The 25,566-nt window shown below is 37.7% G+C and overlaps 2 protein-coding genes across 6 annotated transcripts in view; both read left to right on the top strand.

Moving 5' to 3' along the window:
- IRAG1 (inositol 1,4,5-triphosphate receptor associated 1) overlaps positions 1-13,826 on the top strand; it is a 105,454-nt gene extending 91,628 nt beyond the window's left edge. For all 5 annotated transcript variants that reach the window (XM_027737032.2, XM_039382468.1, XM_027737076.2 and 2 more), the window contains 8 exons: positions 91-222; positions 990-1,131; positions 1,786-1,835; positions 3,567-3,674; positions 4,730-4,797; positions 7,602-7,721; positions 8,640-8,771; positions 10,488-13,826. In XM_027737032.2, coding sequence (XP_027592833.2) covers positions 91-222; positions 990-1,131; positions 1,786-1,835; positions 3,567-3,674; positions 4,730-4,797; positions 7,602-7,721; positions 8,640-8,771; positions 10,488-10,728 — 993 coding nt within the window. In that variant the 3' untranslated portion in view covers positions 10,729-13,826. The remainder of the gene's footprint in view (positions 1-90; positions 223-989; positions 1,132-1,785; positions 1,836-3,566; positions 3,675-4,729; positions 4,798-7,601; positions 7,722-8,639; positions 8,772-10,487) is intronic.
- Positions 13,827-14,022: 196 nt separating this feature from the next.
- LYVE1 (lymphatic vessel endothelial hyaluronan receptor 1) lies at positions 14,023-25,302 on the top strand. Its single transcript, XM_027737137.2, has 7 exons — positions 14,023-14,155; positions 16,838-17,027; positions 20,476-20,635; positions 20,724-20,863; positions 22,879-23,175; positions 23,952-24,030; positions 24,783-25,302. The coding sequence occupies exons 2-7, from the start codon at positions 16,946-16,948 to the stop codon at positions 24,967-24,969; spliced, it is 945 nt and encodes a 314-aa protein (XP_027592938.2). The 5' UTR covers positions 14,023-14,155; positions 16,838-16,945; the 3' UTR covers positions 24,970-25,302.
- The last annotated feature ends 264 nt before the right edge of the window (positions 25,303-25,566 follow it).

Genomic DNA, 25,566 nt, shown 5'->3' with positions numbered 1-25,566 from the left:
ATTTTAACCCCTTTTTGTGGCTCTGGCTACTTCATTTGAAAACTAGAAGTGGCAAGACATGATGATAAATCTTATGTATTTCCTCTCCAGTCCTCAGCTCACCTGTGGCACCACTATGAGCACAGGGAAGCTTACCAGAAGCTGCTGGAGGACATCGCTGTCCTGCGGCGTTTGGCTGCCAGGCTGTCGAGTCGCGCCGAGATGGTCGGAGCCGTTCGCCAGGTAGGAACATCCTGGTGTTTAACCTGTATCCTGCCTGCACTTGTTCCCTCTCTCTCTTTTTCAGCCATAGCTAGAGGTTACACTCGCCCTTTGAGTTTTATTTGCCCTTTTGACAGATTAAAGACATTTATTGCAGCATCAGAGAAGACACCATTTCAGTCTGGAAATAAGATTCAAACAGAAAAAGGTTACCCATTAAGCTATTCAACATCTGTACAATAGGAACATTATTCTGAATGCATTACTCAGAACTACAGCTGCATCACATGAAACTTATCTCAAATCAGTGCAGCACTAGTAAGAAAACCTTTCTGGGTCAAAAAGCTCATCTAGTTCAGTCACCTGCCTTGGGCAGTGGCTCAGTCAGACAACTATAAAGAGTATAAGAACAGAGCAAGTATAAATGAGAACACAGCAATATGCACCCAGGTTCAAGACTGTTCCCTTTTAAGCAACCAGACTGATGCCAGTGACTAAGACCCTTGAGGGTTTGAAAACCAATGTAGCATGCCACATAACTAATCAGATGGGCACACAAGCAGGCTGTATAAATACATGTCAACATAAATTATGATATTCTGTGAAATATGTATGAATGCATGTGCATTTGTCTTTAACTAGCTTAGGAATTAGTTGTGGAGGTACCAATATTTCTTAAAGAACAGCTATTTCAGATTTAGCCCTGACAGGGAGCATAGATATAAAGGCAAATGATTTGTTGGAGGCATGTAGAGTTTAACTGGGTATTTCTTTCTTGTCTTCCTTAGGAGAAACGCATGTCAAAGGCAACAGAAGTAATGATGCAGTATGTGGAAAATCTGAAAAGAACATATGAAAAGGATCATGCTGAACTAATGGAGTTCAAGAAACTTGCCAATCAGAATTCTAGCAGAAGCTATGGTGCATCTGGTAAAAAAAAATTAAAATTTAAGGGTTTGTCTTGCCTCTATACAGGGAGATATTGGTGCTCTTAATGATTAAAAGTGAAGCACCATGAAGCCTATTCATGAAGTTCTGATGTACAGGAGTAGATTTAAAAAAGTTGGAGAAATAAGTTCAAGTGTTTCATATGAACCATACTTGATGCTATACTACAGTAATTTGAAATCACTTTCACTTACCAGATTCTGATGAGATTCAATGACATTTTCATTGGCCTCTTTCACATGCACATAGCCTGTGCAATTTTAATGCAGCTGCCTTTTAGGTGATGGATAATGGCAAAATTTCATTATTTAAAACTTTTTTTTTTTTGCAACCTTGTCTTTTCTGTGCTGGAAACTGAAATATAAGTATTTTATTTTGCAAGTATCTGTATGTGGAAGTAGATAGTGGCCTTTTGCCTGATCTCAGTAAAGATACTAATGGTTTGATTTTTGCAATTATTTCAAATTTCTTCTGCAGGTGAAGCTGAGATCAGAACTGCATGACAGATAAATATGTGGTCACTACAGACCTTGTATAAATATACTGTATCTGAGTTTGAAATACAAGCAAAGGCTCTATTAGTATTTATAGATACTCATATAGTCTAAGACTGGTTTTTATCTTTTTTCTATGTAGAAGATGGAGTGCCTCGTTCATCTAGATCCATGTCTCTTACTGTTGGAAAGGTAATTCTACAATATTAAAAAAAGTGAGCATTTAGGGTAGTGAAATGTCTTTGTGTACCTGTGCTCCAGAGAATGGCTTAGGTCCTGTGCTTTGTTCTGGTTCCCCAGTGAGGAAACTGAACATGGGATCAAAACTTACCATATGGTTCAGGATTCCATGACCACAACATTTTCATTATCTTAAGAATTCTATCATGGTCAGAGCACCTTAGGGGGGAGCAGTTATTTTGTAAGTGGGGCTCATTTTTCAGTTAGCATCAAAGTATCTTGTTTGATTTGACAAAGCATTCAGAGTGAGAGACCATCTCAGATTGTTTTTGCTTGACCCATTAGTAGCTTCAACATGTCCAGTGTTTCATTTCTGAAAAAATTCCAAGTGTTGGAGATAAAGTTTATTACAAAACTTGCTAAAATAACCAGTGATTTGAGAGATATGAGTCCCAGTGAGGCCATTAGGAAATTTGGTGGTCAGAGGCATTATACTCAGTCTACTGTTTATTTTCATATTTTTATTTGTTTAGGTTGTAGTTCCTTAGATTTAATTTATTCCTGCCACCTCTGAGTGTTGGATATAAAGAATTAGAGCACAGAGCCTGCTAAGGGCAACACTGGATTTCAGAATGAGAACCAGATAAGTTGAAACGGAAGTCCCAAAAAAAGATTAAATTTAAGAAGGACAAGCCCAAGTAATAAAGAGGGGGGAGAAAACCCCAAAACACTAAAATGGTCTGCCTAAGATGGCTGAAGACTCCCCTGTGTAGTTTTGTGGCAGTAAATTAAATAAAACTGTCATTAATGAATAGGTACAGTTGGTTTAGTCTAGAACCAGGATCGTGGAGTAGGTGACTCCTCCTATGTATTTACTAAATCTGTGTTTAGCTCCTTTCCTGTAAAGTTGTCTAGACCAGAAGTGTTTGGATTTGCACTGAAACAAAGCTGTTAGATGCTGTAAGTGTTTTGATGTTTTTACTCAGTTGGAAGCCCAGATTTTACATAGATTTTATAGGTTGAAGCATTTAGCTACTTACCAAATGACAGCAAAAACTTAAGTGATCTGTACTTGAGCTCGAATATGTTGTGTACAGCTTGCAGGTGTTTGTCATATAAAGAATGCTCATGATCCTTGGGAAATGTAAAGCAATGTCACATGGTGGTATCTAACAACTCAAGGGTGGGGGAGAAGGGGATGTTCACAGGACATTCCTGTGGAAGGAGTGGGTGTTGTTGGTCCTGTAAGTTATGATTAGTAGGTTTAGATGTAATCAATATATATCATAGTGGGTACAGGATATCAGAATGGGTACATGGCAAGATAAGAGTTTCATGTGCACCTTCATTATTTTCCAGTCATTGTGACACCAGCACCTTCCCCAGTATCGTTATACATCTGATTTATTCAAAGATAATGGTGTATAATAAGAGCTGACAATATCAGCTCAGACCACATCTGTTGTGTGACTTACTCTACTGGGCTTTCAGTATGGAGGGAAAAGAGCAGCATCCCTGTACCACACTCATTTCACACTAAGCACTTGCCACAGCAAATCACACTAGAGGAATTTCTGGGGAAAACCACAACCTAGCATCCATTCATCTTCATTTTGTTCCCAACTCTCCTTTTCCCTAAGCGACATTAACCTACATCTTTTCCACACCTGTTAACCTACAGAATTGTTCTGCAGTCTGTCTTGCTGTGTGATAGAAAAAAACATGAATTGTTGTTCCTCACAGAATATGCCTCGGAGGAGAGTCAGTGTTGCAGTTGTTCCTAAGTTTAACTCCTTGAACATTCCTGGTCAGTCACCAACAGCTTCACCTATACCTTCAATGCCATCCCTGGTAAGTAAACCCCGTATTTTAAGGTACTATTTTTTGGCTAAATTACTTTTACATATGGCCAAGCCACAGTTACTAAAAAATGGAAGCCCTTTCATTGGTTTAACTTGTTTTGACTCCATCCTAGTGAAGGGGGTGGACAGAGGCAGTTTCTATTTGGAAGGGACATGTGCCTTCAGACTCTACCTCCTTAAATGACCGTTTTAGAAACTGCTGAATAGGGAGGGCTGGTGATTCAGAGGCATTGCACATTAGTGAGGCAATTTACCTTTTCATCTGTAGTAACATACAGGAAAGAAGTTGTGAAAATAGGTGTCCAATGTAGGAGAGGAATTTTAACTAGAAACCACAGAACACTAAACAGAAACACGTGTAATCAATGTACAGAAATGTATGTGGTACAAATTTAGAAGTTCTGTGATGATCTGGGATTAGTGAAGTCATCAGCCTCTGTGTTGGCTGTTTATTTATAAAACTTTAATAAATCAAATGATAATCTAATTTGAACATAATGAATCCATATAAATGCTTTAGAGGAAAACTGCAAGGCATACTAACTGTTCAGAGATGAGCTATGATGGGACATAACCTGAAAGTTATGCAGTTAAAAATGTTAAAAATGCAGGTTTATTTAAATGAGGGGGTTTGCTGAGAAGCTAAATCCATTTTAGTTTTAAGAAAAGCATCTGTTTGTGCAATTTAGTTATTATGTCCTCAGAGTCAATTGTTTCAGGAACTAAGTGTGTTTGTTTGCCATGGTTTATTATGATTTGGTTTTGTTTAAAATTTCCGTTAGAAAACTCAGCTATTAATGTTCTTCAGATAATAGGAGAGATAAAGTAATTATACTATTCAGTGATCAATGTATTTTGAAGAATATTCTTAGTGTGCAAGTCCCTTGTTTACTGTGGTAAATTTGGAAGCTCCATATTTTAAAGATACTTTGCTCGTGAGTGTGGGAAGAAAACCTAAGCAGCACATTGACTTTGTCACTTTACTGAACACTCATTTGAAATTTATTAATGGATATAACATTTGTTGCTGTGTTTTACTTACAGTCTGAATCACCTAGTAATGGAAGGAGCAGCCTAACATCTAGTCCTGCTCTGCCAGCACTTCTAGAAAAGTGAGTTGTCTAGGTCATCTCCTTACCTATTAAATCCTAGTATGAAATGATAATTGGATCATTTCTGTCATTCCTAAACCAAGAGATGAGGTATTGAAATCAGTGACACAACGTCAGCTTAGGTTGATTCATGATTTGGTAACTGTATTTTACCATGTCACCATCATATTTTTCTTTTCATGGTCAAGGAGTTTACAAGCAGCGTCTCAGAACTAAACTGAGCCTGCTGTGATCATTAGAACTCATCAAGTAAAAAATGCATCAGATTATACACCTTCAAAGCTTGAGAAAACTAAGAGTATTACATACAGTACACATGAATTTTTTTTTCAATTTATTTCCTGGAAGAAAAAAATCGGCCATGAACAACCCAGGGTATGAATATTCCTTAATTCAGCTATCCCAGTAATAGAAGTTTGTGTTCTACCCTTGCCTTTTCAACAGGTGGCTGGCTGAGAAAAATCATATTTTGGAATACTGTGCTATCCAGTGTCATGTAGGTTTTGAAATTTATATGAATAAACATAAGTATATGAAACTCATAAGTATAATTTATCATAATATTAGATAATCAAAATTTTGAAGAAGTCAAAACCATTATTAAATTGAGTAGTAATTTTTTTAGTGCACAATCAATTAAACATTCTGATAAATTAAAGCATTAGGTCTGAGATTTTAGTTTTTGCAATCTGAGGTTTTAGTATAGCAGCCAGGGAAGTTTGCATTTTAAAATTAAAAAATAGAGCTATGAAAGAGGAGATTTTTTTTTTAAACCTGGTGACAGCAAATACTTCAATGTCTCTATTTTTCTAGTACCTGTAAATTGCAAAAATATTTTTCATTAAAACATTTGCCCTTTTGACTCTATATTACTTTACATTAGTGCAGGTGCCCTGGCTGGATTAAGGTGTGTTGTTGTTTTCCATTTGACTTCATAGTTCTTCATTCCGTGGGTTTAAACAGGACAATTTTTGGTGCAAAATAATGGTTATATGAATAAGAAAAGCGAAGAGTAGCTCTGCTGGGAAGCATGTGCATCTTCCCATTTGTGGAAAGAACTTTTAAATTCTTCCAGTTGAAGCCCATGTAGACAAGTAATTTAGCTTTATGCAAGCCATTGGAATGTAAAGCCCTTGCAGTAACAGGATGGAAAGGTGGGTGACATGGAAACTCGTGAGGCTGGGAGGAGAACAGAAGGCACAGCTGTCCCACGAGGTCTCTGTAAATAATTACCATTATGGGTACTGGCACTGCTGCATTTGCACACTCGTGGGCATATATTTCATTTGTAAGTATAATCAGCCCAGAAAGCAAAAATAAAAAGTTGTCAAGCCCTTTTCCAGGGAAAAAGTTGCACATTTTTAAGGAAGTTTCCTGCTGATGTTTCAGAAATAGACTTACTAAAACATCACATTGATTTTTGTTGGGATTGTTACTACTACTACTACTTTGGACATTCAAACATTTTATGATATCAGAATAAAATGTCTGAAATACTAATTCAAATTAAAGTTTTTTTAGGATCCTTTCAACATGCAAATCAAAACCTTTGAAATGTATAGATGTCACAGCAGTACAGAATATTAAATTTCATGTACTTCAGATTAGTGCTGAGGCAGGACAAAATTTATGGTTTTTTTTAATCTCTGAGCTTTACTAAGAGTGTAAACATGCAACAATTGGGAAAACAAAAACAGTGAACTACAGCACTAGTTGTTACAATTCAAAAGAACTCTGCAGGATCTTTGAGACCATACAGAAATTCTGGGAGAAAAAGCAACAACCAAAAAAGCTTATCAATATTTCACACCGGATCTTAAGAAAAGAAAACATGTTATCAAGTAGCAGAGGTAGAACTCAAAATTCAAGTTTGAGCATAAATATGTGAGCATGGGCCAGCTGCTATAGTAGAGTAAAATTACATAGTCCAGCATAGTTTTGTATTTTTAAGCACTTCAGTCTTATAGTCATTATTTGTTTGAAGTCCAAGTGAAAATAATGTCTCCTGTTAATATGACTTCTTTCTTAAGAGAAAATCCATCACCCACAGATGGTGTCAATTTTAGTGCCCAAAAAATAAGGCCTACAAAAAAGGTTGGATTCTAGAAGTTGAAATGGATTCTGCTGTTGAGTTAATTAAACCTGGACTTTGATAGATTTGCTGTTATGTCTCAATCACTTAAACTCCTTGTCCCAGATCAAATAAATAAGGATAGGAGAACACTGCAGGAAAAGAGCAATATAAAATGGCTTAACTTTAGGCTAAATGCTCAAAGCTTTTGCTTAAGAAAAGTTTTAGTGACTAAAGAAATGTATGTTTGTGTTCTTTTTTCACCTGTGCATCAGTTCAGCATACAAAGTCAGCAGAGGGGAGTAGCTAAAAGGCAAATAAAACCAATGTTTTGTTAAATTGGTATTTGATATTATTTCTATTATTTTCCCCTTATTTAGCTGGTTACAATATCTAAGATGATTTTTAGAAAATTGATGGAAATGTTTTCAAGAATAGCAAATAAATCCCATGGATGAGCCAGGAAACAAATGTAGGGGTTTTTGCTTTTTTTTTAAACAAGAAGCAAAGTGCAAGTCATATTACCTTAGAAACATAGTCATTACTGTTCTTAAATTACAACATTTTGAAACTAATATTTTTCTTGATGTTTAGTTTTTCTTTTGAAAGACATTTCATTTCTGTGATGTACATTAAAAAAGACAAATCACAAGTCACAAAACTGTAGTGTGCTCCAAATACAACACATTTCAGTGGCATTATTTTCTATTTGTCTTTTCTTTTGTCTTGGCAGTGGAAAGTCTAATGGAGAGCCTGACTGTGAAACCTCTACTTCTGTGCTGTCACAGAGCGGGTTGGAGGAGATCAGCCCTGAAACTAAAGCCAAGATAGAAGAGGAAGCATATAACAAAGGGTGGGAATATTTTATGTGAACTGAGTCTGTAAATATGTGCTACCAGATTACTGCATATGTTTTTAAAATTTATTTTTAAATGCAATTTTAAATGAGTGACATAACTGAAAGGTGCTCCTAGAAGACGGTAATAATTTTAACAATGTGGAAAATAACGTGAGTGAGCTTCACTCATTGTATTTGCATGGTACCTGTTGATTTTCATCCTTTATTAATGAAAGGCAAACTGTGGGAGAGCAGTTATATCAGAGATTCTGAGTTGGGTGGGTGTTCTTATGTCAATAGTGCTCAGCTTCATGACAAGATAATCCAAAAACAGCCTTATGAAATATTTATTCTGAAAAGGCTACACAGAAACGAGTAAAGAGTAAGAATCAACCATTGCAGTAGTCATGTTGTTTGTGTCACAAAGTGCTTTTTACACAGCATGTTTTGGGGCAATTAACAACTTTGGGATCTGTTTCTGAATGCCAAGCAAAGAGCTCTGTACTAGGATTTAGAGTGAGACAAAAATTTTGATCCCCTCCTGCAGAATCCAGCATGCCATCTATCTTCAGCATTGATTCATTCTCCAGGGGAAAAGAAATACCTGGAGGGTGTTCAAAATTATTGAAAAATAATAGAGAAATATTTACCAACTCCTTTACAATAGAAAAAAGTTCATCTCTGTTGAGGACTATAACCTCTTTTTCTCATTCAAGATCATAAATTTTGTATCAGCCCTAATATAATCCTCTATTAAGGCTATCTGTGTACTGTACTCACAGTCTTCAGCTAATTTTTACTCTTGTCTAAGTGCTGCAACACTGCTACTTCTATTTTATTGCATGAATCAAAGCATAAAGTTAATTTTTCATTAAATAAAATCAGGCTTGTACAGCATGCTGAACTAAGAAATAAATGTTTTGTGTGTTAAAGCTATCAGGAAGGCTTGAAGAAAACCAAAGAACTTCAAGAACTGAAGGAAGAAGATGAAGAGACACCCAAAGAAAGTCACGATGAACATGAAGAAAGTGAAAATGAAGATGAGATTAAAAACCTGAAAAGCAGGTGAGACAGTGGGGTAATATGTCCATAAAAGGGGGGCCACTCTGTTCTATTTGTGGTACCCAACCAAGTGTTTTATACTATCACCTTGACATGTTTTCCTGCAGTCTAGAGAAGCATATTTCAAATAACAGTATTTTCACAGAAAGGCATGTTCCAAGACAATGGAGTTACAAAATGCAAGTTTTTATTCTACTGTTTCAGCTAAAATTGTATGTTGACATCAAGATGCTTCATCTTAATGGGGTTTGGTTCTGATTTGAGGTAAAAAAACATTCCAGAAAAGTTCTTTAGATGCCAGAGGTATCTCTCTGTAGACATGCATTGTCTCATGGAGGTTGTAATTCAGGAATCTGATGCCCAAATTTGTGCTGTATGTCATTCCCAAAGGGTCACCTACAAGCTGAATGCAGAGTAAGACAAGCTCCTCAGCTCTGTTGGGCTTGCTCTGACCTGGACAGGCAGGTGCTGGCTGCCTCTGGGAGCTGAGTGAGCGCAGCAGGACAGCACCAGGCTGGAGTTCCTGCCTGTCCCTGGAGTGACACGCTCATTGCACCCTTCTGTACCCAGTGCTCTCTGTCGGCACTGGGGACTTCTGAATCACCTGCTCCATGTCTTCCCTGAAGCACTTGGTGCCTAGCTGGAAAACACACCTGAAATGTTCCATTTTTCTTACAGTTCATTACTGAGTCTCCTCAGTGGCTCTGCCACCCAATCCAATACACCTGCTGCTTCCTGCGTTCGAAAAGCAGCGAGTCTTTTGAGTTAGAGGCGAATGGAATGCTGGCCAAAGGAAGTAGTGTGTCCAATCCCAAGCTAAGGCAGGGAACCTTACTTGATCTGGAAGAATTCATTTCCACTCCATAAGCATTGTGGTTATAAACAGCTGTAGATTTGAGGCTTCAGCCATGTTCAGAGGGCAGCCATCTCGCTAGTCATGATGCTCTCAGAAAGAAATGTTTATGACATGTTCTAATGTTTAATTTAGTTGATCAAGGTATGAACAGTGCAGGATTTTGCATCATATCAAGCTCTGAGACAGGTGGGAGAAATAGAAGTGAAGTTTACAGTCTTGCAAATATTACTCAAATCATATCATAGTGAAATAGAAAATGAAATAAAATTTAGCTATTTAGCTATGTAAGTGTGATTTGGCAAAATGTAAAACTGCTTAAAAGTTTCTGCCCAAACTGTGGTCAATTAAGATAAAATAGCTTAGAGAATAGGGAAGGCTTTTTAGCACATTAGAAAGGGGTGGGGAACCTGAAACTGTTTGAAATGATAAAACTTTATGTAACTACTCTATAATGGTAAGAATAGGAGGTAAAACTAAGTGTCTATTTAAATAAGGCAGACTGCAAAAAGAGTGTGTGTATAGATAATTTTAAGCTTGCTACTTTCAAACTGTATAAAAAGCTATGGTATTTCCTCGCTCAGCAGAGTGCACTGGGGAAAAACACCTGCCCCTTTGCATCCCCCGGCCGTAATAAAAGTGCTTTTCAGACTGTTCAAAGGTTTCTTTGAATCAATGGAATAGTTTGAGTTGGAATATCTGAGTGTACAGCTCTCCTTAGAAGAATTTCGCAGTCTGTTTCTTCTTTGACAACGTGTTTCTGTTGGGAAAAAAAGATGGTGCACCATATATCTATGAAACCTCTCAAACTGTAAAACTTAAGATAATAAATTTGCATATATAACAGCTTTCTTTTAATTTTACAGCAGACTTGAAGTCATCATTAATTATTTATATATACTGTACCCCAAACTGTGCAAACACTGGAACGTGGTATGGCTTGTAGTGGCTGCAATCATCATTTTTGCTGTGGTGTTGGGAATCTACCATTCCTACAACTCCTGCGATGAGAAGTCAGAGGGAGCTGAAGGGAAGGCCAGCTGCTCTGCTGCCCACCAGTATTCCTGGTGGAACTCAGGATTTCGACATGAGCAACGCACTGAATAATAAAGGAACAACCACGTATTTCTGGTACCTGAGCAAGTTTGCATATTAGCCCACTGTTGTTAAAGGTAGTGCTTAGTCACCCCTACGGCTGTCACACGTGAGCTGTCAGACAAGTGAGTTGCTCCACACCCCCAGGTCTGGGGATGCAGGGTGAACACATCGTGCCAAGATGAAAATCTGATGAATAATCCTGTCAGTCCTCTTGTTGTAACTGACTGATACAAATAAAGTATTGTGGAATCATGATAAGGTTGTGGCAGTAATGAGCAACCAGCAAAATGTTTAAAAGAATGATTTGCACAGGACACTGATGTTTTGAAGAAAATCATAAAACCTGCATTTGCAGTTAGTGCTTTACTTGGCATTTCCTGAATTTATTGTTGATTGTTGAAGTACTAATTGCATTTAAGTCCTTTGGGGTTTAAGAGTCTAATTAATTTCCTTATTCATGATTATTGGGTAGAAATAGAAGTTCTTCTATGGAAGAATCTGATTATATTATTAGACCAAATGCCTTGCTGATAGAGTAATTTTAAGATGAATTATCTGTATGATTATTTAAATGGAATGTTAAGTACATGCTTAAATGTGTTTTATGATATACTTTAAGAATGGGACCACCGCCGCTTTTTTTAAAATGGAATACTCAACCTAAAATGGGGTCCATGTGACATCATCAAATAAATCCGGGAACTTCTGATATATCAAAGGGACATCTTTGCAGAAATTTCTGTATGACACTCAGAGTCAGGACTGGTTACAGCAAAAAGTAGTTGCTGTTTGGAAGGTTAGACGAGCTGCCTAAGCCCAAAATACAGCACTCTTGGACATGGGAATTCTTTATTAAAAAAGAAACAAAGAAAACAAAAACTCTTCAAACCTCTGTATACAGGTGATCACACTTAGTGGACTCTGCCCTCCTACTAATACTGGAGACAGATATTCTTTGAGGTCTGCAGCAGGAACACAGTTCTGCAACAGCCAGAACCCAACCAGTGCCTACGTGAATCAGGACAGGGAAGCAGTGAGGACTTAAGAAAGCTCACTGTGTGTTTTTAGTAGTTCATTTTCAGAACCTGATGCCAGGTATCCAAATGATCTGATACACTTCCAAAGCTGAACTGCCAGGTCATGAGAGATTCATCTCTTGCAGTTCTGCCTATCTGGGAGCTGCGAGTTCTTACACAAGAATGTGAAAGCCTGAAATTCTTGGGTAAGCAATTCCAAAATGGTGAAGCCATTATCTGTAAAAACCCCACCACCTAGGGCTGAGACCAAAATGTGTGTCACTGAGGGTGTACCTTATGTACCTGCTGAAAGTCACTTCTGACTGAAGGTGAATTGTGTCTTTCCTCAGCTATAGCCACAATATCAAAATCAGTGTGACACTTGATTGCACTCATATCTTGCATTCTTCTGCCATTTCCTGGCTGAGAAGCAGGTCTGTTCACCAACTGAAGGATAAGTGTGTTATGAAGTACTGTAATTTCAGTTCAGACACAGATAATATTGTCCTGTTTTCTTTTGGTGTAAACACTGAACCTCAAGCTAATTATCAAAGAAAACAGGTTCCTAACTCAGTCAGCAATTTAATTCACATGTCTGCCATTAGTAACGAATATCCTGCTAGTGAATTTTTGTTTGTTACATCTTTAGCCACGTGTTTCTTAGGAGACATTTACAGAAAAGGGAAAGAAATGAAAAATTAAAAAAAGCAGACCATAACCACTTTTTTTTAGGGGCGGTGGGGAATGAGGGAGTCTATAAGCAGTTAGAAGGGAGGTTTTGTATTTTAAAATCTGTATTATTGAGGAATAGTGTGCCTAAGGAAGTTCAAAAAGGATAATGGGAAAGTGTCATTTGGTCTAAAATTGTAATTGGTAAAGAATAAGACAGAAGAAGGTTTCTTGCAAATTACTTGGAATCTGTTTGGTTCAGTTAGAATATCTGACTGTGAAGAACTACTGTGATATTTCACATACTTTCAGTATTTGAAGAAACTTGTCAGTTGTTCTTTGAATACTTCTTTATTCAGCTTCTTTAACTTAATATTCTTTACAAATAACATGCTTAATAAGGCATTAAAAATTGAAGGTAAATAGTTCTGAATATTCAGAATTCCCTATGCCAGAAATTATGGAGCATATTTGATTATGTGATTGTGGACGTGGTGGGCTGCATTGAAGAAAAATAATTATCAGTGCCTATAATCGAATTAATTCACTTTTATTTGCATCTGCACTGATGTGGGCCCAACAGCTTATTTTAAGTACACATAGAAACTTATTGATATCAACAGGACTCTCAAACTGCTTAATGTTAAGCATGTTCTAAAGCTTTTTTGATCAGTGGGTGAACAAAGTCTCCATGCTCCCTTGAAATTCAGCACACTGCCTTTTTGTGGAATTAGTGCACCAGGGCCAATTCCCATGAGTAGTTGTACTGATTTGAACTGAACTACTTGCATGTCTAAGGCAAGTGTAATTTTGCCACAAAGTTTTTACTTGTTTTGGGGAATCTACTGAAGGAGGCGAGAGATTTTAATGAGGGTGCAAAAATGAAGATAAAGTTTATTTTTAAAAAAATTCTTCTTTTTATAACTACTTTGAGCAAACTGTCCACTAAAAATAACAAACCACAATGACTAACAGCACAGTAAATAGTTTTGCTTATATTTTTCAGTTAGTTAATAAAAACACCTTTGTTAATAAGAATCTAGATTAAGCTCAAAAACTATTCTTAATGTCATTTTATTTGTTGGATATTAGTTTGCTTTATCTGGAAAAAAAAACCAACAACCTCTTCTGTGTTCAAAGATCACATCAGATAACAAGAAACAGAGCTATTATTTATGCTATTAACACTGAAATAGTTTTCTTGAGGTGCAATATTTATTTTTCTGCTTTAACGAGACACATTTATTGTTTTTCCTGCACAGCACAAATGTTTCTAGTAAAAGGAATTTCAAAAGGGCACTATTTTTGTGTATCATATTTAAATTTGTAATATTGTAAGATTTTGCACAAGTGTGCTGGTATTGTACTGTATAGTATCACATACTTGAGTTTTGAAATAAAAGTATGGTTTCAAGTCCTCAATGTTGTTACCTTAAGGATTTGGGGTTTGCCTGTGCTCTGTCTGCACATTGCTGGCTGTGTTCTCATGAAGCATGTTACATGTATCAAGAATCTTGTTCTTAGTTTTCCAGTTCTTCAGGAAAATTATGTAGAAGAAGCAAGCAAACTCCTCTGTCAATAGAGAGAATGTTTGTGAGCAGGGTCACACCATAGCAACGAGATGAGAGAGGAAGCTGAGATATCCTGGAGGGAGTTTAGCACCTGCTTCAGAGAGAGGCCACCTGTCACTGAGGAGGCCAAACATGGAGAGCCACAGGGGAAATCTGTAAGCAAAGGATTCTGAGCGAAAGGTTAGGATTCTTTATTTGCTTTGTGTCCTCATAGACTTGGGAGGTTGGGGGAGCCTGGACTTTGTGGAGAGCTGTCCAGTGGGTAGGAGACACTGCTCAGCTTCTGAATCTCTGATAGTCAGAGACAGGGAGAAAAACTGTGGGACAGCAACAACCTTGAAAGGAATCGCTGTAACCATGGAAAGACCCCAACATTTGTATTTTCTCCATAAACGTGTTTCCTCTCCTGCTGTTCAGGTTTCAAGGGTCCTTTAGAAATGATTGTAGAGAACAGTTACTTCTGTCCTCCCATATGAAAAGTTTTCTGTTTAGCAGCCCTCATCAGCATTTTAAAACATGCTGGCATGAGAGGCTGGGAATTTTTCTTATAAGTTGCTACAAGTATTTAGGTCAAACTCTAATTAATCATTCTGTATAAGTCTGCGCTTTTTTTCACCGCACTAATTATGATGAAGACACAGAAAAAGGTTAAAGACCTTTTGTACTGTTACAGTCCAGATAAGTGATCTTCCACACAGTTTTAGAACAGCTGAAATAGAAAAAGGAAGAAACCGACAAAAAAATAGTTATTTCTGTCTCATTTCATCACTCTAAAATTCTTTTCTCCCTCCTCTAATCTGTGTTTTACCCTTACAAGACTGTGTGATGCAGCTTATATTTTTGTTTGGTTTTGCAAAGGTGTTTATCTCATTTTTTCAACTAAAAGTCCTACAAAAGATCAAGAGCATAGACTGAGTTTGACTAAAGGAACTTTGCCACAGTGAGTATAGTAGGCACAAAGTGTTAAAACTCGGCAGGACAATTAGCACGCAATTTTAAAATGTCAGAAACCCAGCTCTTGATTAGTTTTCATGGTAGGAAGTACTTTGCAGTTCAAGTTAAGCATGGAGATGGTAAGATTTTGTTTAATGTTCTCAGTGTTTTACAGCCACAGTCTGCTTTTCTCCTCCCACACTGTAAATGCAAGTGAATCCACTTACAACCTGCTTCGAGTGAGAATTAAGTCTAATTACAGTATCTCACATTGCCATCACTTTGTAGAGGCAGGTTAGTACTGAACAGTAAAGGAGGGAAGAGAAACTGGAGCAAGAAATTTGTCTGAAGATCTCAAGGAGCTTTACTAACATTCAGTTCCAAACCACAGCCCAAGCACAACCCAATTTTCAATTCATTATTGCTGATGGAGACATTATTTCACTAACCCACAGCATCCTCCCATTCTCCTTAGGCCCTGCAGGTGCCTGTCTGTGTTACAGAATACCAAATCATATCATAATCATGTTATGTGCTGCTCTAGGAGATTGGGCCTGTGCCCAGTTAAAAGCCAGTATTGCCTTAATATATTAAGTGGGAACTTTCTACAATACAAACCACAGCTTAAGGAGGTAGCTACTGTTACATTTGTGTTGACAGGACTTTGAAAGCAGCCTGAGGACATAGGGCATCAAAAGGTTTCCTGAATCACAAATTGAACATGATGTAACAAAACCATCCTGTTGCAAAAAAAAAAAAAAAGAAAAATGGCTCACAGCATTCTGAACTCTGTAAGCAGGTAAAGCAATTTATTAATCAGTGCTTGACATTTGCAAGGCCTCATATGGAGACAAAGAGCGAGCCAGCAGGGGTTTCTTAGCTGAGAGAAAAGTGGGAGCAGAGGCATAACTCTTTAAATACATAAGATAGTTGCAAAACATAAGGGAATAACCTATTTTCCACGTTCATTGCCAGCAGGAAAAGAAGTGATAGGTTTACATTAGTGTATGACTAAGTCAGTTTAGAGTAGGGAATACCTGTGAACAGTAAAGGACAGCGAAGCACTGAAATAGAGCGTTTGAGGAAATGTTAGGAACCTGCCACTGGAAGTCTTTGAGAACAGGTTCAACAAACATCTGTCAGGAATAACAGAGATACAGCTGATATGACTGACAGCAAAGGAACTAGTTCATCTCTGGAACCCTGCCCTGTGTTTGAAGGAATCTCTGAATCAAAAAAATAATTTCTCTGCTAAGACCCCCTGAAGGTTTTCTAAGTTACAGCTGTGAGGATCATCTCTGTTTTGAACCCATCTGTGGAAATCACTGTTTGTTGGAACTTAACAAAGGCAGCAGTGGTGGGACTGGCTCCCACCTCCATACCTACGGTCTCACATGGAATCTCATTTACTGTAGTGGATCTCCAAATCTGTTCAAAACTGGGTTTCAATTACCTCTGTGTTATGGTAACTCTTTGTGCATTGGAACTCTAAGGGAAAAAAACCAGTAAAACTACTCCATCAAGACATATGGGATAGTGGGGAGTGGATGTCCTTCCAATTCCAATAAACAAAAGAAAAATCCATCGTGGCATGCTGTGATACAATAGGGGACTTGATTTATTTACCAGATGAATAGATAACATGAATAATGAGCTGATAATCAGTAAAAAAAGGAAAAAATAGCAAAAGAAAAATTTCTTTCAAAGTGTTTACTGACTTAGCAGCCTACCAGTCTTATCTCCCTTCCTCAGCCCTGTTTTCTGAATCAGCAGTAGTTAAATTTTCCAGCAATCCCCACATGAAAGGGAGTGTAGAGGGTGGCTGGGGATTTCCGGTGAGTGACCTCGCCTTTGAGTGGGACAGTCAATGCATTTGCTCTGACATTCTTTCTATGAAGCAGTGCAGTGACAGCTGAAATTGCTTTCCAGAAGTCATCTCAACAGAGGTCTGGCAGTATCCAGTACCTTAATTTTCTTAGCACAGAAGACAAACCACCTTGAATTCTCTAATTTCCTGAATTTTTCAAGTTGGTGACAATGGCAACTAATTTTGGAGTTACCTCAGCAGTGTTTTTCATCTGGATGATGACATTCATGGCTCAAAATTACTTTGTAACAGGTATGTAAAGTTCCACCTTTTAAAGTGTTGGAAAAAGTAGCTAGATTTACAAAAATGGGGGGAAGGGTGCGTGTACTAATGTGTTTCTGGCATAGGAAATCACAGAATTTTGAGACTACAATGCAATGAAAACTAGCATATAATGATTTAAATTTTAGTCTTATTTAATTGCTATCTAAACGATGAAGCATTTTTGTCTAAATGCTACAGAACTGCATATTTTAAAAATTTGGTATTGCATTTAGGATTAAGTTCAGATTTATTGAAATGTAATTTTATTTTGTACTATTTAAAATACCAGAGAAACAGTTTTGTATAACCTCAGAGAGCAAAACATGCATGAAACAAGTTCTCTTTCAAATTTCATCATCAACCTGATGCAATGTATTCTAACTGCAGTAGCTTCTGGATATCTGCAGATAATCAATGTGCATCAGAAGTCTCCAGATGCTTCACTGCAATTTGCAAGGAGTAAATGCTTGTTCTACTTATGTAAAAGAACATACACAGTTATGGCAGACAATTGATTTTGTCACCTACTACTGAAAGACTTCTGAAGGAAACCTGGACTGAGTGAATTAGATGCTCACATCAAATCCAATTGAAATTCCACAGGATTGGAGTAGCTAACAACTCCTAGTCTCCTGCAGCAAAACTGTATAATTTTCACTGGGGGAATGGAGAGCGTGAGTGTTGTTCTTTGCAGCTGTTTGGATGCCCCCCAGCTCCACTCCAAGAGAGCACCCTCCCTTGGGGTGCCTCCTCGTGCACCCTCTGCTCACTGGTCCAAGAGCTGCAGTTAAGCTCAGGGCTGATCTCCAGCTGTGTTTTCCAGCTGTGTTGTAGCAGGTCATGTCCCTCCTGTAGTGACTTGCTGCCTGGGCTTCACAGATTGACTCTGCATTTAGGCTGTGGGTAGCCATGTCTCCAGAATGGACTTCAGGCACGTGCTATAGGTAGCACCATCTTCTGCTGTTCCCAAACGGACTTTCTGGATGTCTAACTCATTATCCTGCTCTCTCTGGGGCTGGAAGTGAAACCTGCCATTGTCACTGTGGTCCTGTTCAGTGCTGTGGGACTGTGCCCTGATCGGTGAGGGCACTGCCCTGCCTGTGCTGCCCTCTGCTCCCGGCTCCTCTTCCCTTGTGGAACAGCCTCATTCCTGCTGCTCCCTGGCATCGGCAGCCAAAGGAAACTCTTTCTAATAAATCAGAGTGAAGGCTAGGCACAAAGCAAAGAGAAAAACAACAGCTTCCCCCCCCAAAAAAAAGCTAGAAGGAAATTAAAATGCAACAAAGTCAATACCCGTAGCTTACAAAAACTGAACAATTTTCTTCCTGTTCTATGACAACTTTGTCTTGCTGTGAGATTCTTTTGTCTAGGTCTTCCCACCTATGTCAGTAAACCAGATTTTTCACCCCAGACCCAAATACTGAGGAGAATGTCCCAGTATTAGTAGGTCAAGTAAGCACAGCAAAGCTCAAAGCACAGCTATGTGTAGCTTGTGGACAGAAAAGGATAATGTGCTTCTACAGAGTTAGTCTGTCTCCTGTAGAAACTCAGTCATCTTTAGAACAGAGCTCAGAGGTGATTTAAGAAGTGATGGAAAGACTTGAAGAGCCTATTGTTCTCTTTCTGGGTTTCTTCCTCATACTGTAGAACCATCCAGAATTTAGATTGAATCTGATAACTTTTATGAAACATATCTTTTACTTCACCATTTTGTTTTAAAAAACTTAGCAAATTTTAACATACAACTTCAGCACATATCCTAGAGTCACCTTTATTATCACTTACAAGTTCTTTTTCTAGTACTGAATTTATATATTATGCTTTGTATCCATCATACAATTCATGTGTAAAATATTTGTCCTGTAATTGAATGACTAAAGACTGTAGCAGTTTACAAGTACCTACATAATTTTCCAAGATTTCATTAAATTCCTTTCTGTCAGCTGCTCAGCTTTATTTGAAATTTGTAAAGTTGATCATTGAGAAACTTTCATTCTCAACATCACCTTTTTTAAAAGTTGTGTTGCTCAAATCTAAAAATAGAAAAATAATTGACTAAGTGAGCAATAAGAGTAAGAGTAAAGTCAGAGCATAAAGAAGTAAAGAAAGAAAGGAACTAGGCATAAGAGGAGGAGGAGCAGGGTATTAAAAACTGAGAAAGAGGAACTGTGGATGGGCCTCAGCAGCCGAGATAGGGACTTATTCAGGGAACCAGAAATGGTTCTCAAGAGACTTGCTTTTAACAAAAAGGAATCAAGAAAACTTAAACCTTGAACACAGGGAATAGCACAGAATAGAATAGAGCAGAATTATTTCAGTTGGAAGGGACCTGCAATGAACATCCAGTCCAACTGCCTGACCAAATTGGGGCTGACCAAGACAAAGCACCTTGTTAAGGGCCTCTCAAACACTGCCAGGCTTGGATCCTCCCCCGCATCTGTCGTGCTCCAGTGTTTGTCTTCTCTGACACAGAAGCACTTTGGCCAAAACAGGACCTACACAAGGACATTCATGAGGACAGGCTGGCTAAAAGGAAGGAGGGAATTTACCAGTGTGAATCATCCCTCACACTGGGACTACTTGGATAGACTTGAAGTCTTTGATACCTACACACACCCCTTCCTTGAGCAACAGGGCTTCTCTGCATCCCTGTGCCATATGTTTGGGCTTGTCTCATGTTCAGGCCAGGGCTGGATGTGGCCACAATTTGGCTGTGGGGACTGTTCAAGTGTTCAGTGGCTTTCCACCTCTGCTGAGATAAATCCACCCGACTCAATGATTGCTCCACTAAACACTGAAGTCCAATTAAACAAAATGTAAGGACAGCAGAGATGCATCTTTTTTTCCAGAAGCCATTTCCAAACCCACCACATCCAGTGGGAGCAGGAGCTAAGAGCCTGTCTTTCTTTTAGCACTCCACACAAGCTTAGTCACCTTCTCATCACGAGGGTGGCTTGGCTGCTAGTTCTATCTTTTCATTCATAAAATTCAATTTAACTTGTATTGCTAAGAAGTCGTGGTGGATTTGCAGGCATCACTTCAGCCTGCTTTGGAGAGTTTGTGGGTTGCCTGTGTTCTGAAACACAGATTTTATGAAGTATTCATTATTGTACATACTTGGTGAGGATAGTCTGCCAAGCATATTGAGCAAGGAAGTAACACCTGGGGCTGTTGGTTATCTGACGTGCTGGCAATAAAATGCTGAAATGTTTCATTTATCAGGGCAATTACTGTATGTAACTCAAAAAGAAAAAATCTTTTTTTCCCCAGTATATGCTTCCAGTGAGACATGGAGGCAAAACAGTAATATCCTTTCTCCTTGTTTGTGCCACTTCCTGAATTCTATCCTATGCCCTTAACAGAGGCTAAGAAAGCAGGGGAGGTGTAACATTAATATTCAAATACTAACCTTTAATATTTTATGGCTTAATTGCAGGTTCCACTCATTCACTTTGCAGGATCACAGGTGTAGGACTCTATCTCGAGAAGAAAGTGAATTTCTCAGAAGCAAGTAATGCATGTAATCAACTGAATCTACAATTGGCAAGTAAAGACCAAGTTGAAAATGCTTTGAAACATGAGTTTCAAACATGCAGGTATATTAGTTAGTGGCTCATTGCCTTAACACATCTACAAGGCTGGTGATAAATCTAATACTAAAAGGACTGATGCTTTTTATTGTAGCTTTGGATGGGTGAAAGATGGATTTGTTGTTATTCCTCGGACAACACCCAACAACAAATGTGGTAAGGGCAAAACTGGACTAGTGCGATGGAATGCTGACCTCCTTCAAACATTTCACGTTTACTGCTTCAATTCCTCAGGTATGTCAACATGACAACTACATTTCTTGTGTTTTGGTTTTTTTAATGTCTGCATGAAAAAATAATAACGAGAGTTCTTATAATTTGTTGACCCTTTCCCCCAAACTTAAATGTTATCAAGCTATATTTGCCTCAGAAGCTTCCAAGAAATACAAAGGGTCAATTCAGTTAATCCAAATTAATAATTTGGTGCTGCCATGAAAGCTCTTGAAGAAGAGTTGCTTTTACCATTCTGTAATGTTGATGCAATGCTCTTAATATGTTTTGGTTATTTAGGCAGGTTCATTTGAGAGACAGTGAATCAAATCTTTAACCAGGGTGTCTGTGTGTGGTCTGTTTGTTCTTTCAAAAAGGCCAAGAGTGGGGTACTTCAGGAAAGCTTGAATGTCTTTTGATAAAGGAAAATTAAACTAAATTAAATTATAAGGCAGAACAGCCAAGAGATCATAAACCCAACTAGATTCCCAATCTATTATCCAACAGCTTTCTTTAATGTGCATCATCCTATGTGTGAAAAGGATGCTGAAAAGTTAATTCCTTACCTTACTGATAAGGAAGCGCTGCACGGGAAATGCACTATTAAACATTGAATTATCACCTAACATATAAAGTTAGAAATTACATGATTAGGCTAACTGAGTTTTTCTCTGCAGTTCAGAGCTTTTATTGATGAATGCATTGATATATTAGTGCCATGGCAACATGGCAACATGCTCTAAAAGAAGCTGCTCCTATTGGTATTGTTATTTCTTCTGTTCCTATGCAACATGGTGTTTCAGTGCATGAAATGTATGTTATTCTGCACCAGAAATATTGGGTAAATTGAGTAATGTTAAAGAGGTAGCAAGTGGTTTCAAATTATTGCTTTGTTTAGCTTTAATTTTAAAATAATAATAATAATATATATATATATTATACTGTTGGAGTACATGAAGAAAGTTAAGCTTCTCAAATGGTTAGAGTACAATTTAATGTATATTTAACATTGGGATGATTCTGCATTTCTTTATCTTTACTTCCAAACTGTTGCCTGTTCTAGGCATTTCTTACCCAAAATATTTGTCAGAAGCTCATCCTGTCAATTTTCTTATGCCAAAAAAGGTGCCAAAGGCGCTTGAAAACCACCATGGAAAAAGTATAAAGCCCCTGCCATTTAGCTTTTTATTCTGTGAGTGTAACTGCGTCATCAGACTTCCCGTGGGGATTCATGGGGACAACAGTGCATACGTCATTTCCCTCTTATTTATGTTGTAATTTGGTTGTTACCTTAGTGAAATTTTTATAGCTTTACAGAATACAGAACTTCACTAGCAAAGAAGAATTTCCACGTTTTAACATGAGCCTGATTCGGAACTCAGCTTTTCCACTTGCATAAAAGATTTCCCTTGCATCTACATTTTTATATAGACAACATTCACTTCATTTAAACGACTTAATTTCTGAAAATTACTTTTTTTTTTCAAACCTGAAGTTTGTCTCTTCCTTGCCCCCCCCCCCCATTAAAATCATGTCTCTTTATTATTTCACACTAGTGCCTGATGTATCTGAAAGTTTTATGGGCTACTTTTGTTTCCAGGATATCAAATCAGTTTTCCAAGTATCAACAGTGCATGCATATGTTTTGAACATGTACATAATATCATGGAAATATTTCTGAACATTGAATCTGCAGTAGTTAAGTCTCCTGCTCTGCAGAAGGTTATACTGTTGGTTTTTATATGCAATATTATTCTACATACTTTCCATGGGGAATCTTGCCATTGATTTGCAAAAAAAAATGAGTGCGACACTTGCTCAAAAGAGTGTTTAATTATGTGAGTAATGATAAAAGCTGTGTAATCTGCATTGTAACCACATGTTTGAAATGGCCATGGCTGATTTGGGTAAGGCTTTTGTGAACAAACAATAATTTCCAGAAAGGAATGACTGAGGGACAATTTCAATAAACGTGTGCGCAGTAAGTACAAAACTAGCATCCGACACAACTGTTCATGCATTTCCTTTCCCTGCTGCAGATGTCCAGATTAATTCATGTAAACCAGACCCAACCACAACAACATTTCCTTCATCGAGTGCATCAACGGACTCGACTGCACATTCAGCCTCTGATTTCACTGAGAACATCACAGCAGTGCCCACTGTGACTGAGCCAGGGCAATTCCTGAAGAACAGAAGGTTTCGTGTCATCTGTGTAACTGAAACGTTACCCACAGAGGGGCCCACCACAGCACTGCCAGAGGAATCCTCTGCGACTGCCTCTCCCAGCCACACTGCCCGGTCTGCCTTTAAGAACGACTCTGTCATCTTCGGAGGTAAAGGCCTTGTGGGGCAGTTATTTCATCAGGAGAGTGACTTATGTAGAAGTCAGTAGTCAATCTGTTTGCTGCTATTTTTGGTTGCTACTCCAGCATCCATTTTGATGAACCTGGAAGCAGAAGAGGAGTGTTACGGTTTTGCAGAAGCAAAGCTTATAAGGCAGAGGATTTTAAAATACTTTTTAAGTAGAAGTAAGGTCTGGTTTTACACTCTTTGATAATATTTTGATATGAAACGGTGGAAGTTCCTTCTGGTTAATGTGATTTGGGGTAAATACATCCCTAAAAAAGCCTTGGCAAACACTATGTGCTCAGAGTAGTGGAAAACTCATCAAGCTCTTAAAAACAAAGAAGTTTTAAGGAGAATTGTTGTTATCTAAATATGGAGGTGTTCTCAACATGTGAGATGTGAGTAAGTAACCCTAACACATAGCAATGGAGAAATGGACTAAATACGAGGAAAAGAATTCCAACTGTAAGGATAGTTAATCCCAACAATGTGTTCTCTTAGGCAGGTTGTAAAAACTCTCCAATGAGCAGATTAGACAAATATCTGTCAGGGATTGCCTAAATACCTGTTTTAGTCTCTCTTGAAAAAATGAGCAGGAGTAACTAATCTTTTGAGATTCCTAATACCTCTATTCTTGAGTTGATGCGTATGTTCTCTTCCATTAGGCTGGTTTTAGAAGAATCTGGATTTATGCTCACGAGCCTTTAGAAATTCAGCATTAAGTACAAATAAACTTCTATGATTATATCACTTTTATCTCCAGGTATCCCCACTGCACTTCTTGTCCTGGCAATCATCTTCTTCATTATTTCAGTTGTTCTAGCAGTCTGTTATATCAAAAAGTAAGTTGGTTTTTTTTTTTCTATCTTAGACTGAGTTAACCCCCAGAGTACAACCAGTGAATATTTAAAATATATAGCTAAAGAGCAGAGAAGTAATGATGATGACAAAACAGTGAAGCACAGAGAAAAAAAACCTTAAACCCAGTTGCTATACAGATAAGTTTGTTGTTGCTGTTGCCATTCTCTGCTTTAGAAAAGGAACCAAAGACAAATATTGCCTATTTTTGATTGGTCAATCACGTCTAGTGTGAAACATTTCCAAGTGTGTCAAAATAACAACACTGAATTGTGCATCTGTTCATTTACAAGCCTGTTTAGGCAGTTTTATCCCTCTTTTTCTAATATGTCAGACTCGAGGTGAAAGATTTTATAATTGCACTGTGATTGTGCTCAGAAAAAAAAATAGTTGAGCTCATTTGTCATGTGTAAAGATCTTCAACACAGTGCATCACTAAATTCTATCAAAAAGTTGTGCATCTCTCACATCTTAGCCCAGATAGCTTTATTGTTGTGTACCACAAATCCTGAATATATATTGTCTGTTTTAAAAAAAAATACCAAAATATTTCTTTAGAAAGCTTTGTGCTTAAAAAACCACAAAGATCTAGCATGCCATCATTCTCTGTGAGATTTTTGCATGAGCATGGCAGAGTAAGTAGCTATTCTAGCTATTTTTCACTGTATTTCCTGAGTGATACTACCAAACTATGTCAATGTTTCTGCTTTACTATCCTTTTCTTTTCCATTTAAAGGTACAAGAAAACCTTCCCATTTTTAAACAAGACTCAGGAAAAAGAAATGGTTGGAACTGTTGCTCTCAAAGAGGCAAAGTTAAATGACAAAACACCTGAGAAGGAAGCACAGACTAATGGAAATAAGGTAGAAGAGTCTAAAACTAAGCCTGAGGCCACAGTAAAATGTCTAGAAGCAGAAGTTTAAAGCGAAGAATGTACAATTCTTGATGGAAATATAAAATTAAGCACACAGAACTTTGCAATGCTTTTAAACTTGGCTAATTGTGAATACTCATGAGTATTTTCTCTATCTTAACATGTGAAACCTTGTTTTTTAATAATTACATCTTTGTCTACAAATATTCTTGCAGGAGAACATGGTATCTTATTTACTTGAAATAAATAAAAAATCCATATTACAGCTCATTTTTCATCTATAATAAAGAAGTAATTAGGAATATGCTATTAATGACATGCACTGTGTTAACTATTTGCATTGAATTCAGATCAATATATCATTAAAAGGTTTTTATAACCAGCTGGAGGATGTCTGCTAACTTAACGTCTAATATAAAATGATGATACTCTAGTTATTCCTCATGTAGATCAGCTTATTTCCATCCAGTAGTTGCACACTGTTTTAAAAAAAGTCTGTTTACAAACAGAAGAAATAGTTCTGTTTACAAGTGTGTGAAAAACCAAAGGACTAACCCACTGTCATTCAAATACCCAAGAAAGGGTACAGAGATGCTGATATCTATATATACAGCAAAGAATAACTTTCTTAGACACCTTCATCCTA

This window comes from Pipra filicauda, unplaced genomic scaffold, assembly GCF_003945595.2.
Source record: "Pipra filicauda isolate LSUMZ 115617 unplaced genomic scaffold, ASM394559v2 scaffold26_size5592650_pilon, whole genome shotgun sequence".
Taxonomy (NCBI): Eukaryota; Metazoa; Chordata; class Aves; order Passeriformes; family Pipridae; genus Pipra; species Pipra filicauda.
This window is presented reverse-complemented; position numbering and strand designations above follow the sequence as displayed.

Bases quoted from the DNA above. Each gene is read 5' to 3' on its own strand.
- LYVE1 (XM_027737137.2), top strand. From the start codon at position 16,946: ATGGCAACTAATTTTGGAGTTACCTCAGCAGTGTTTTTCATCTGGATG. The intron at 20,864-22,878 runs GTATGTCAACAT...TCCCTGCTGCAG, and splicing joins TTACTGCTTCAATTCCTCAG to ATGTCCAGATTAATTCATGT. The intron at 24,031-24,782 runs GTAAGTTGGTTT...TTCCATTTAAAG, and splicing joins GCAGTCTGTTATATCAAAAA to GTACAAGAAAACCTTCCCAT.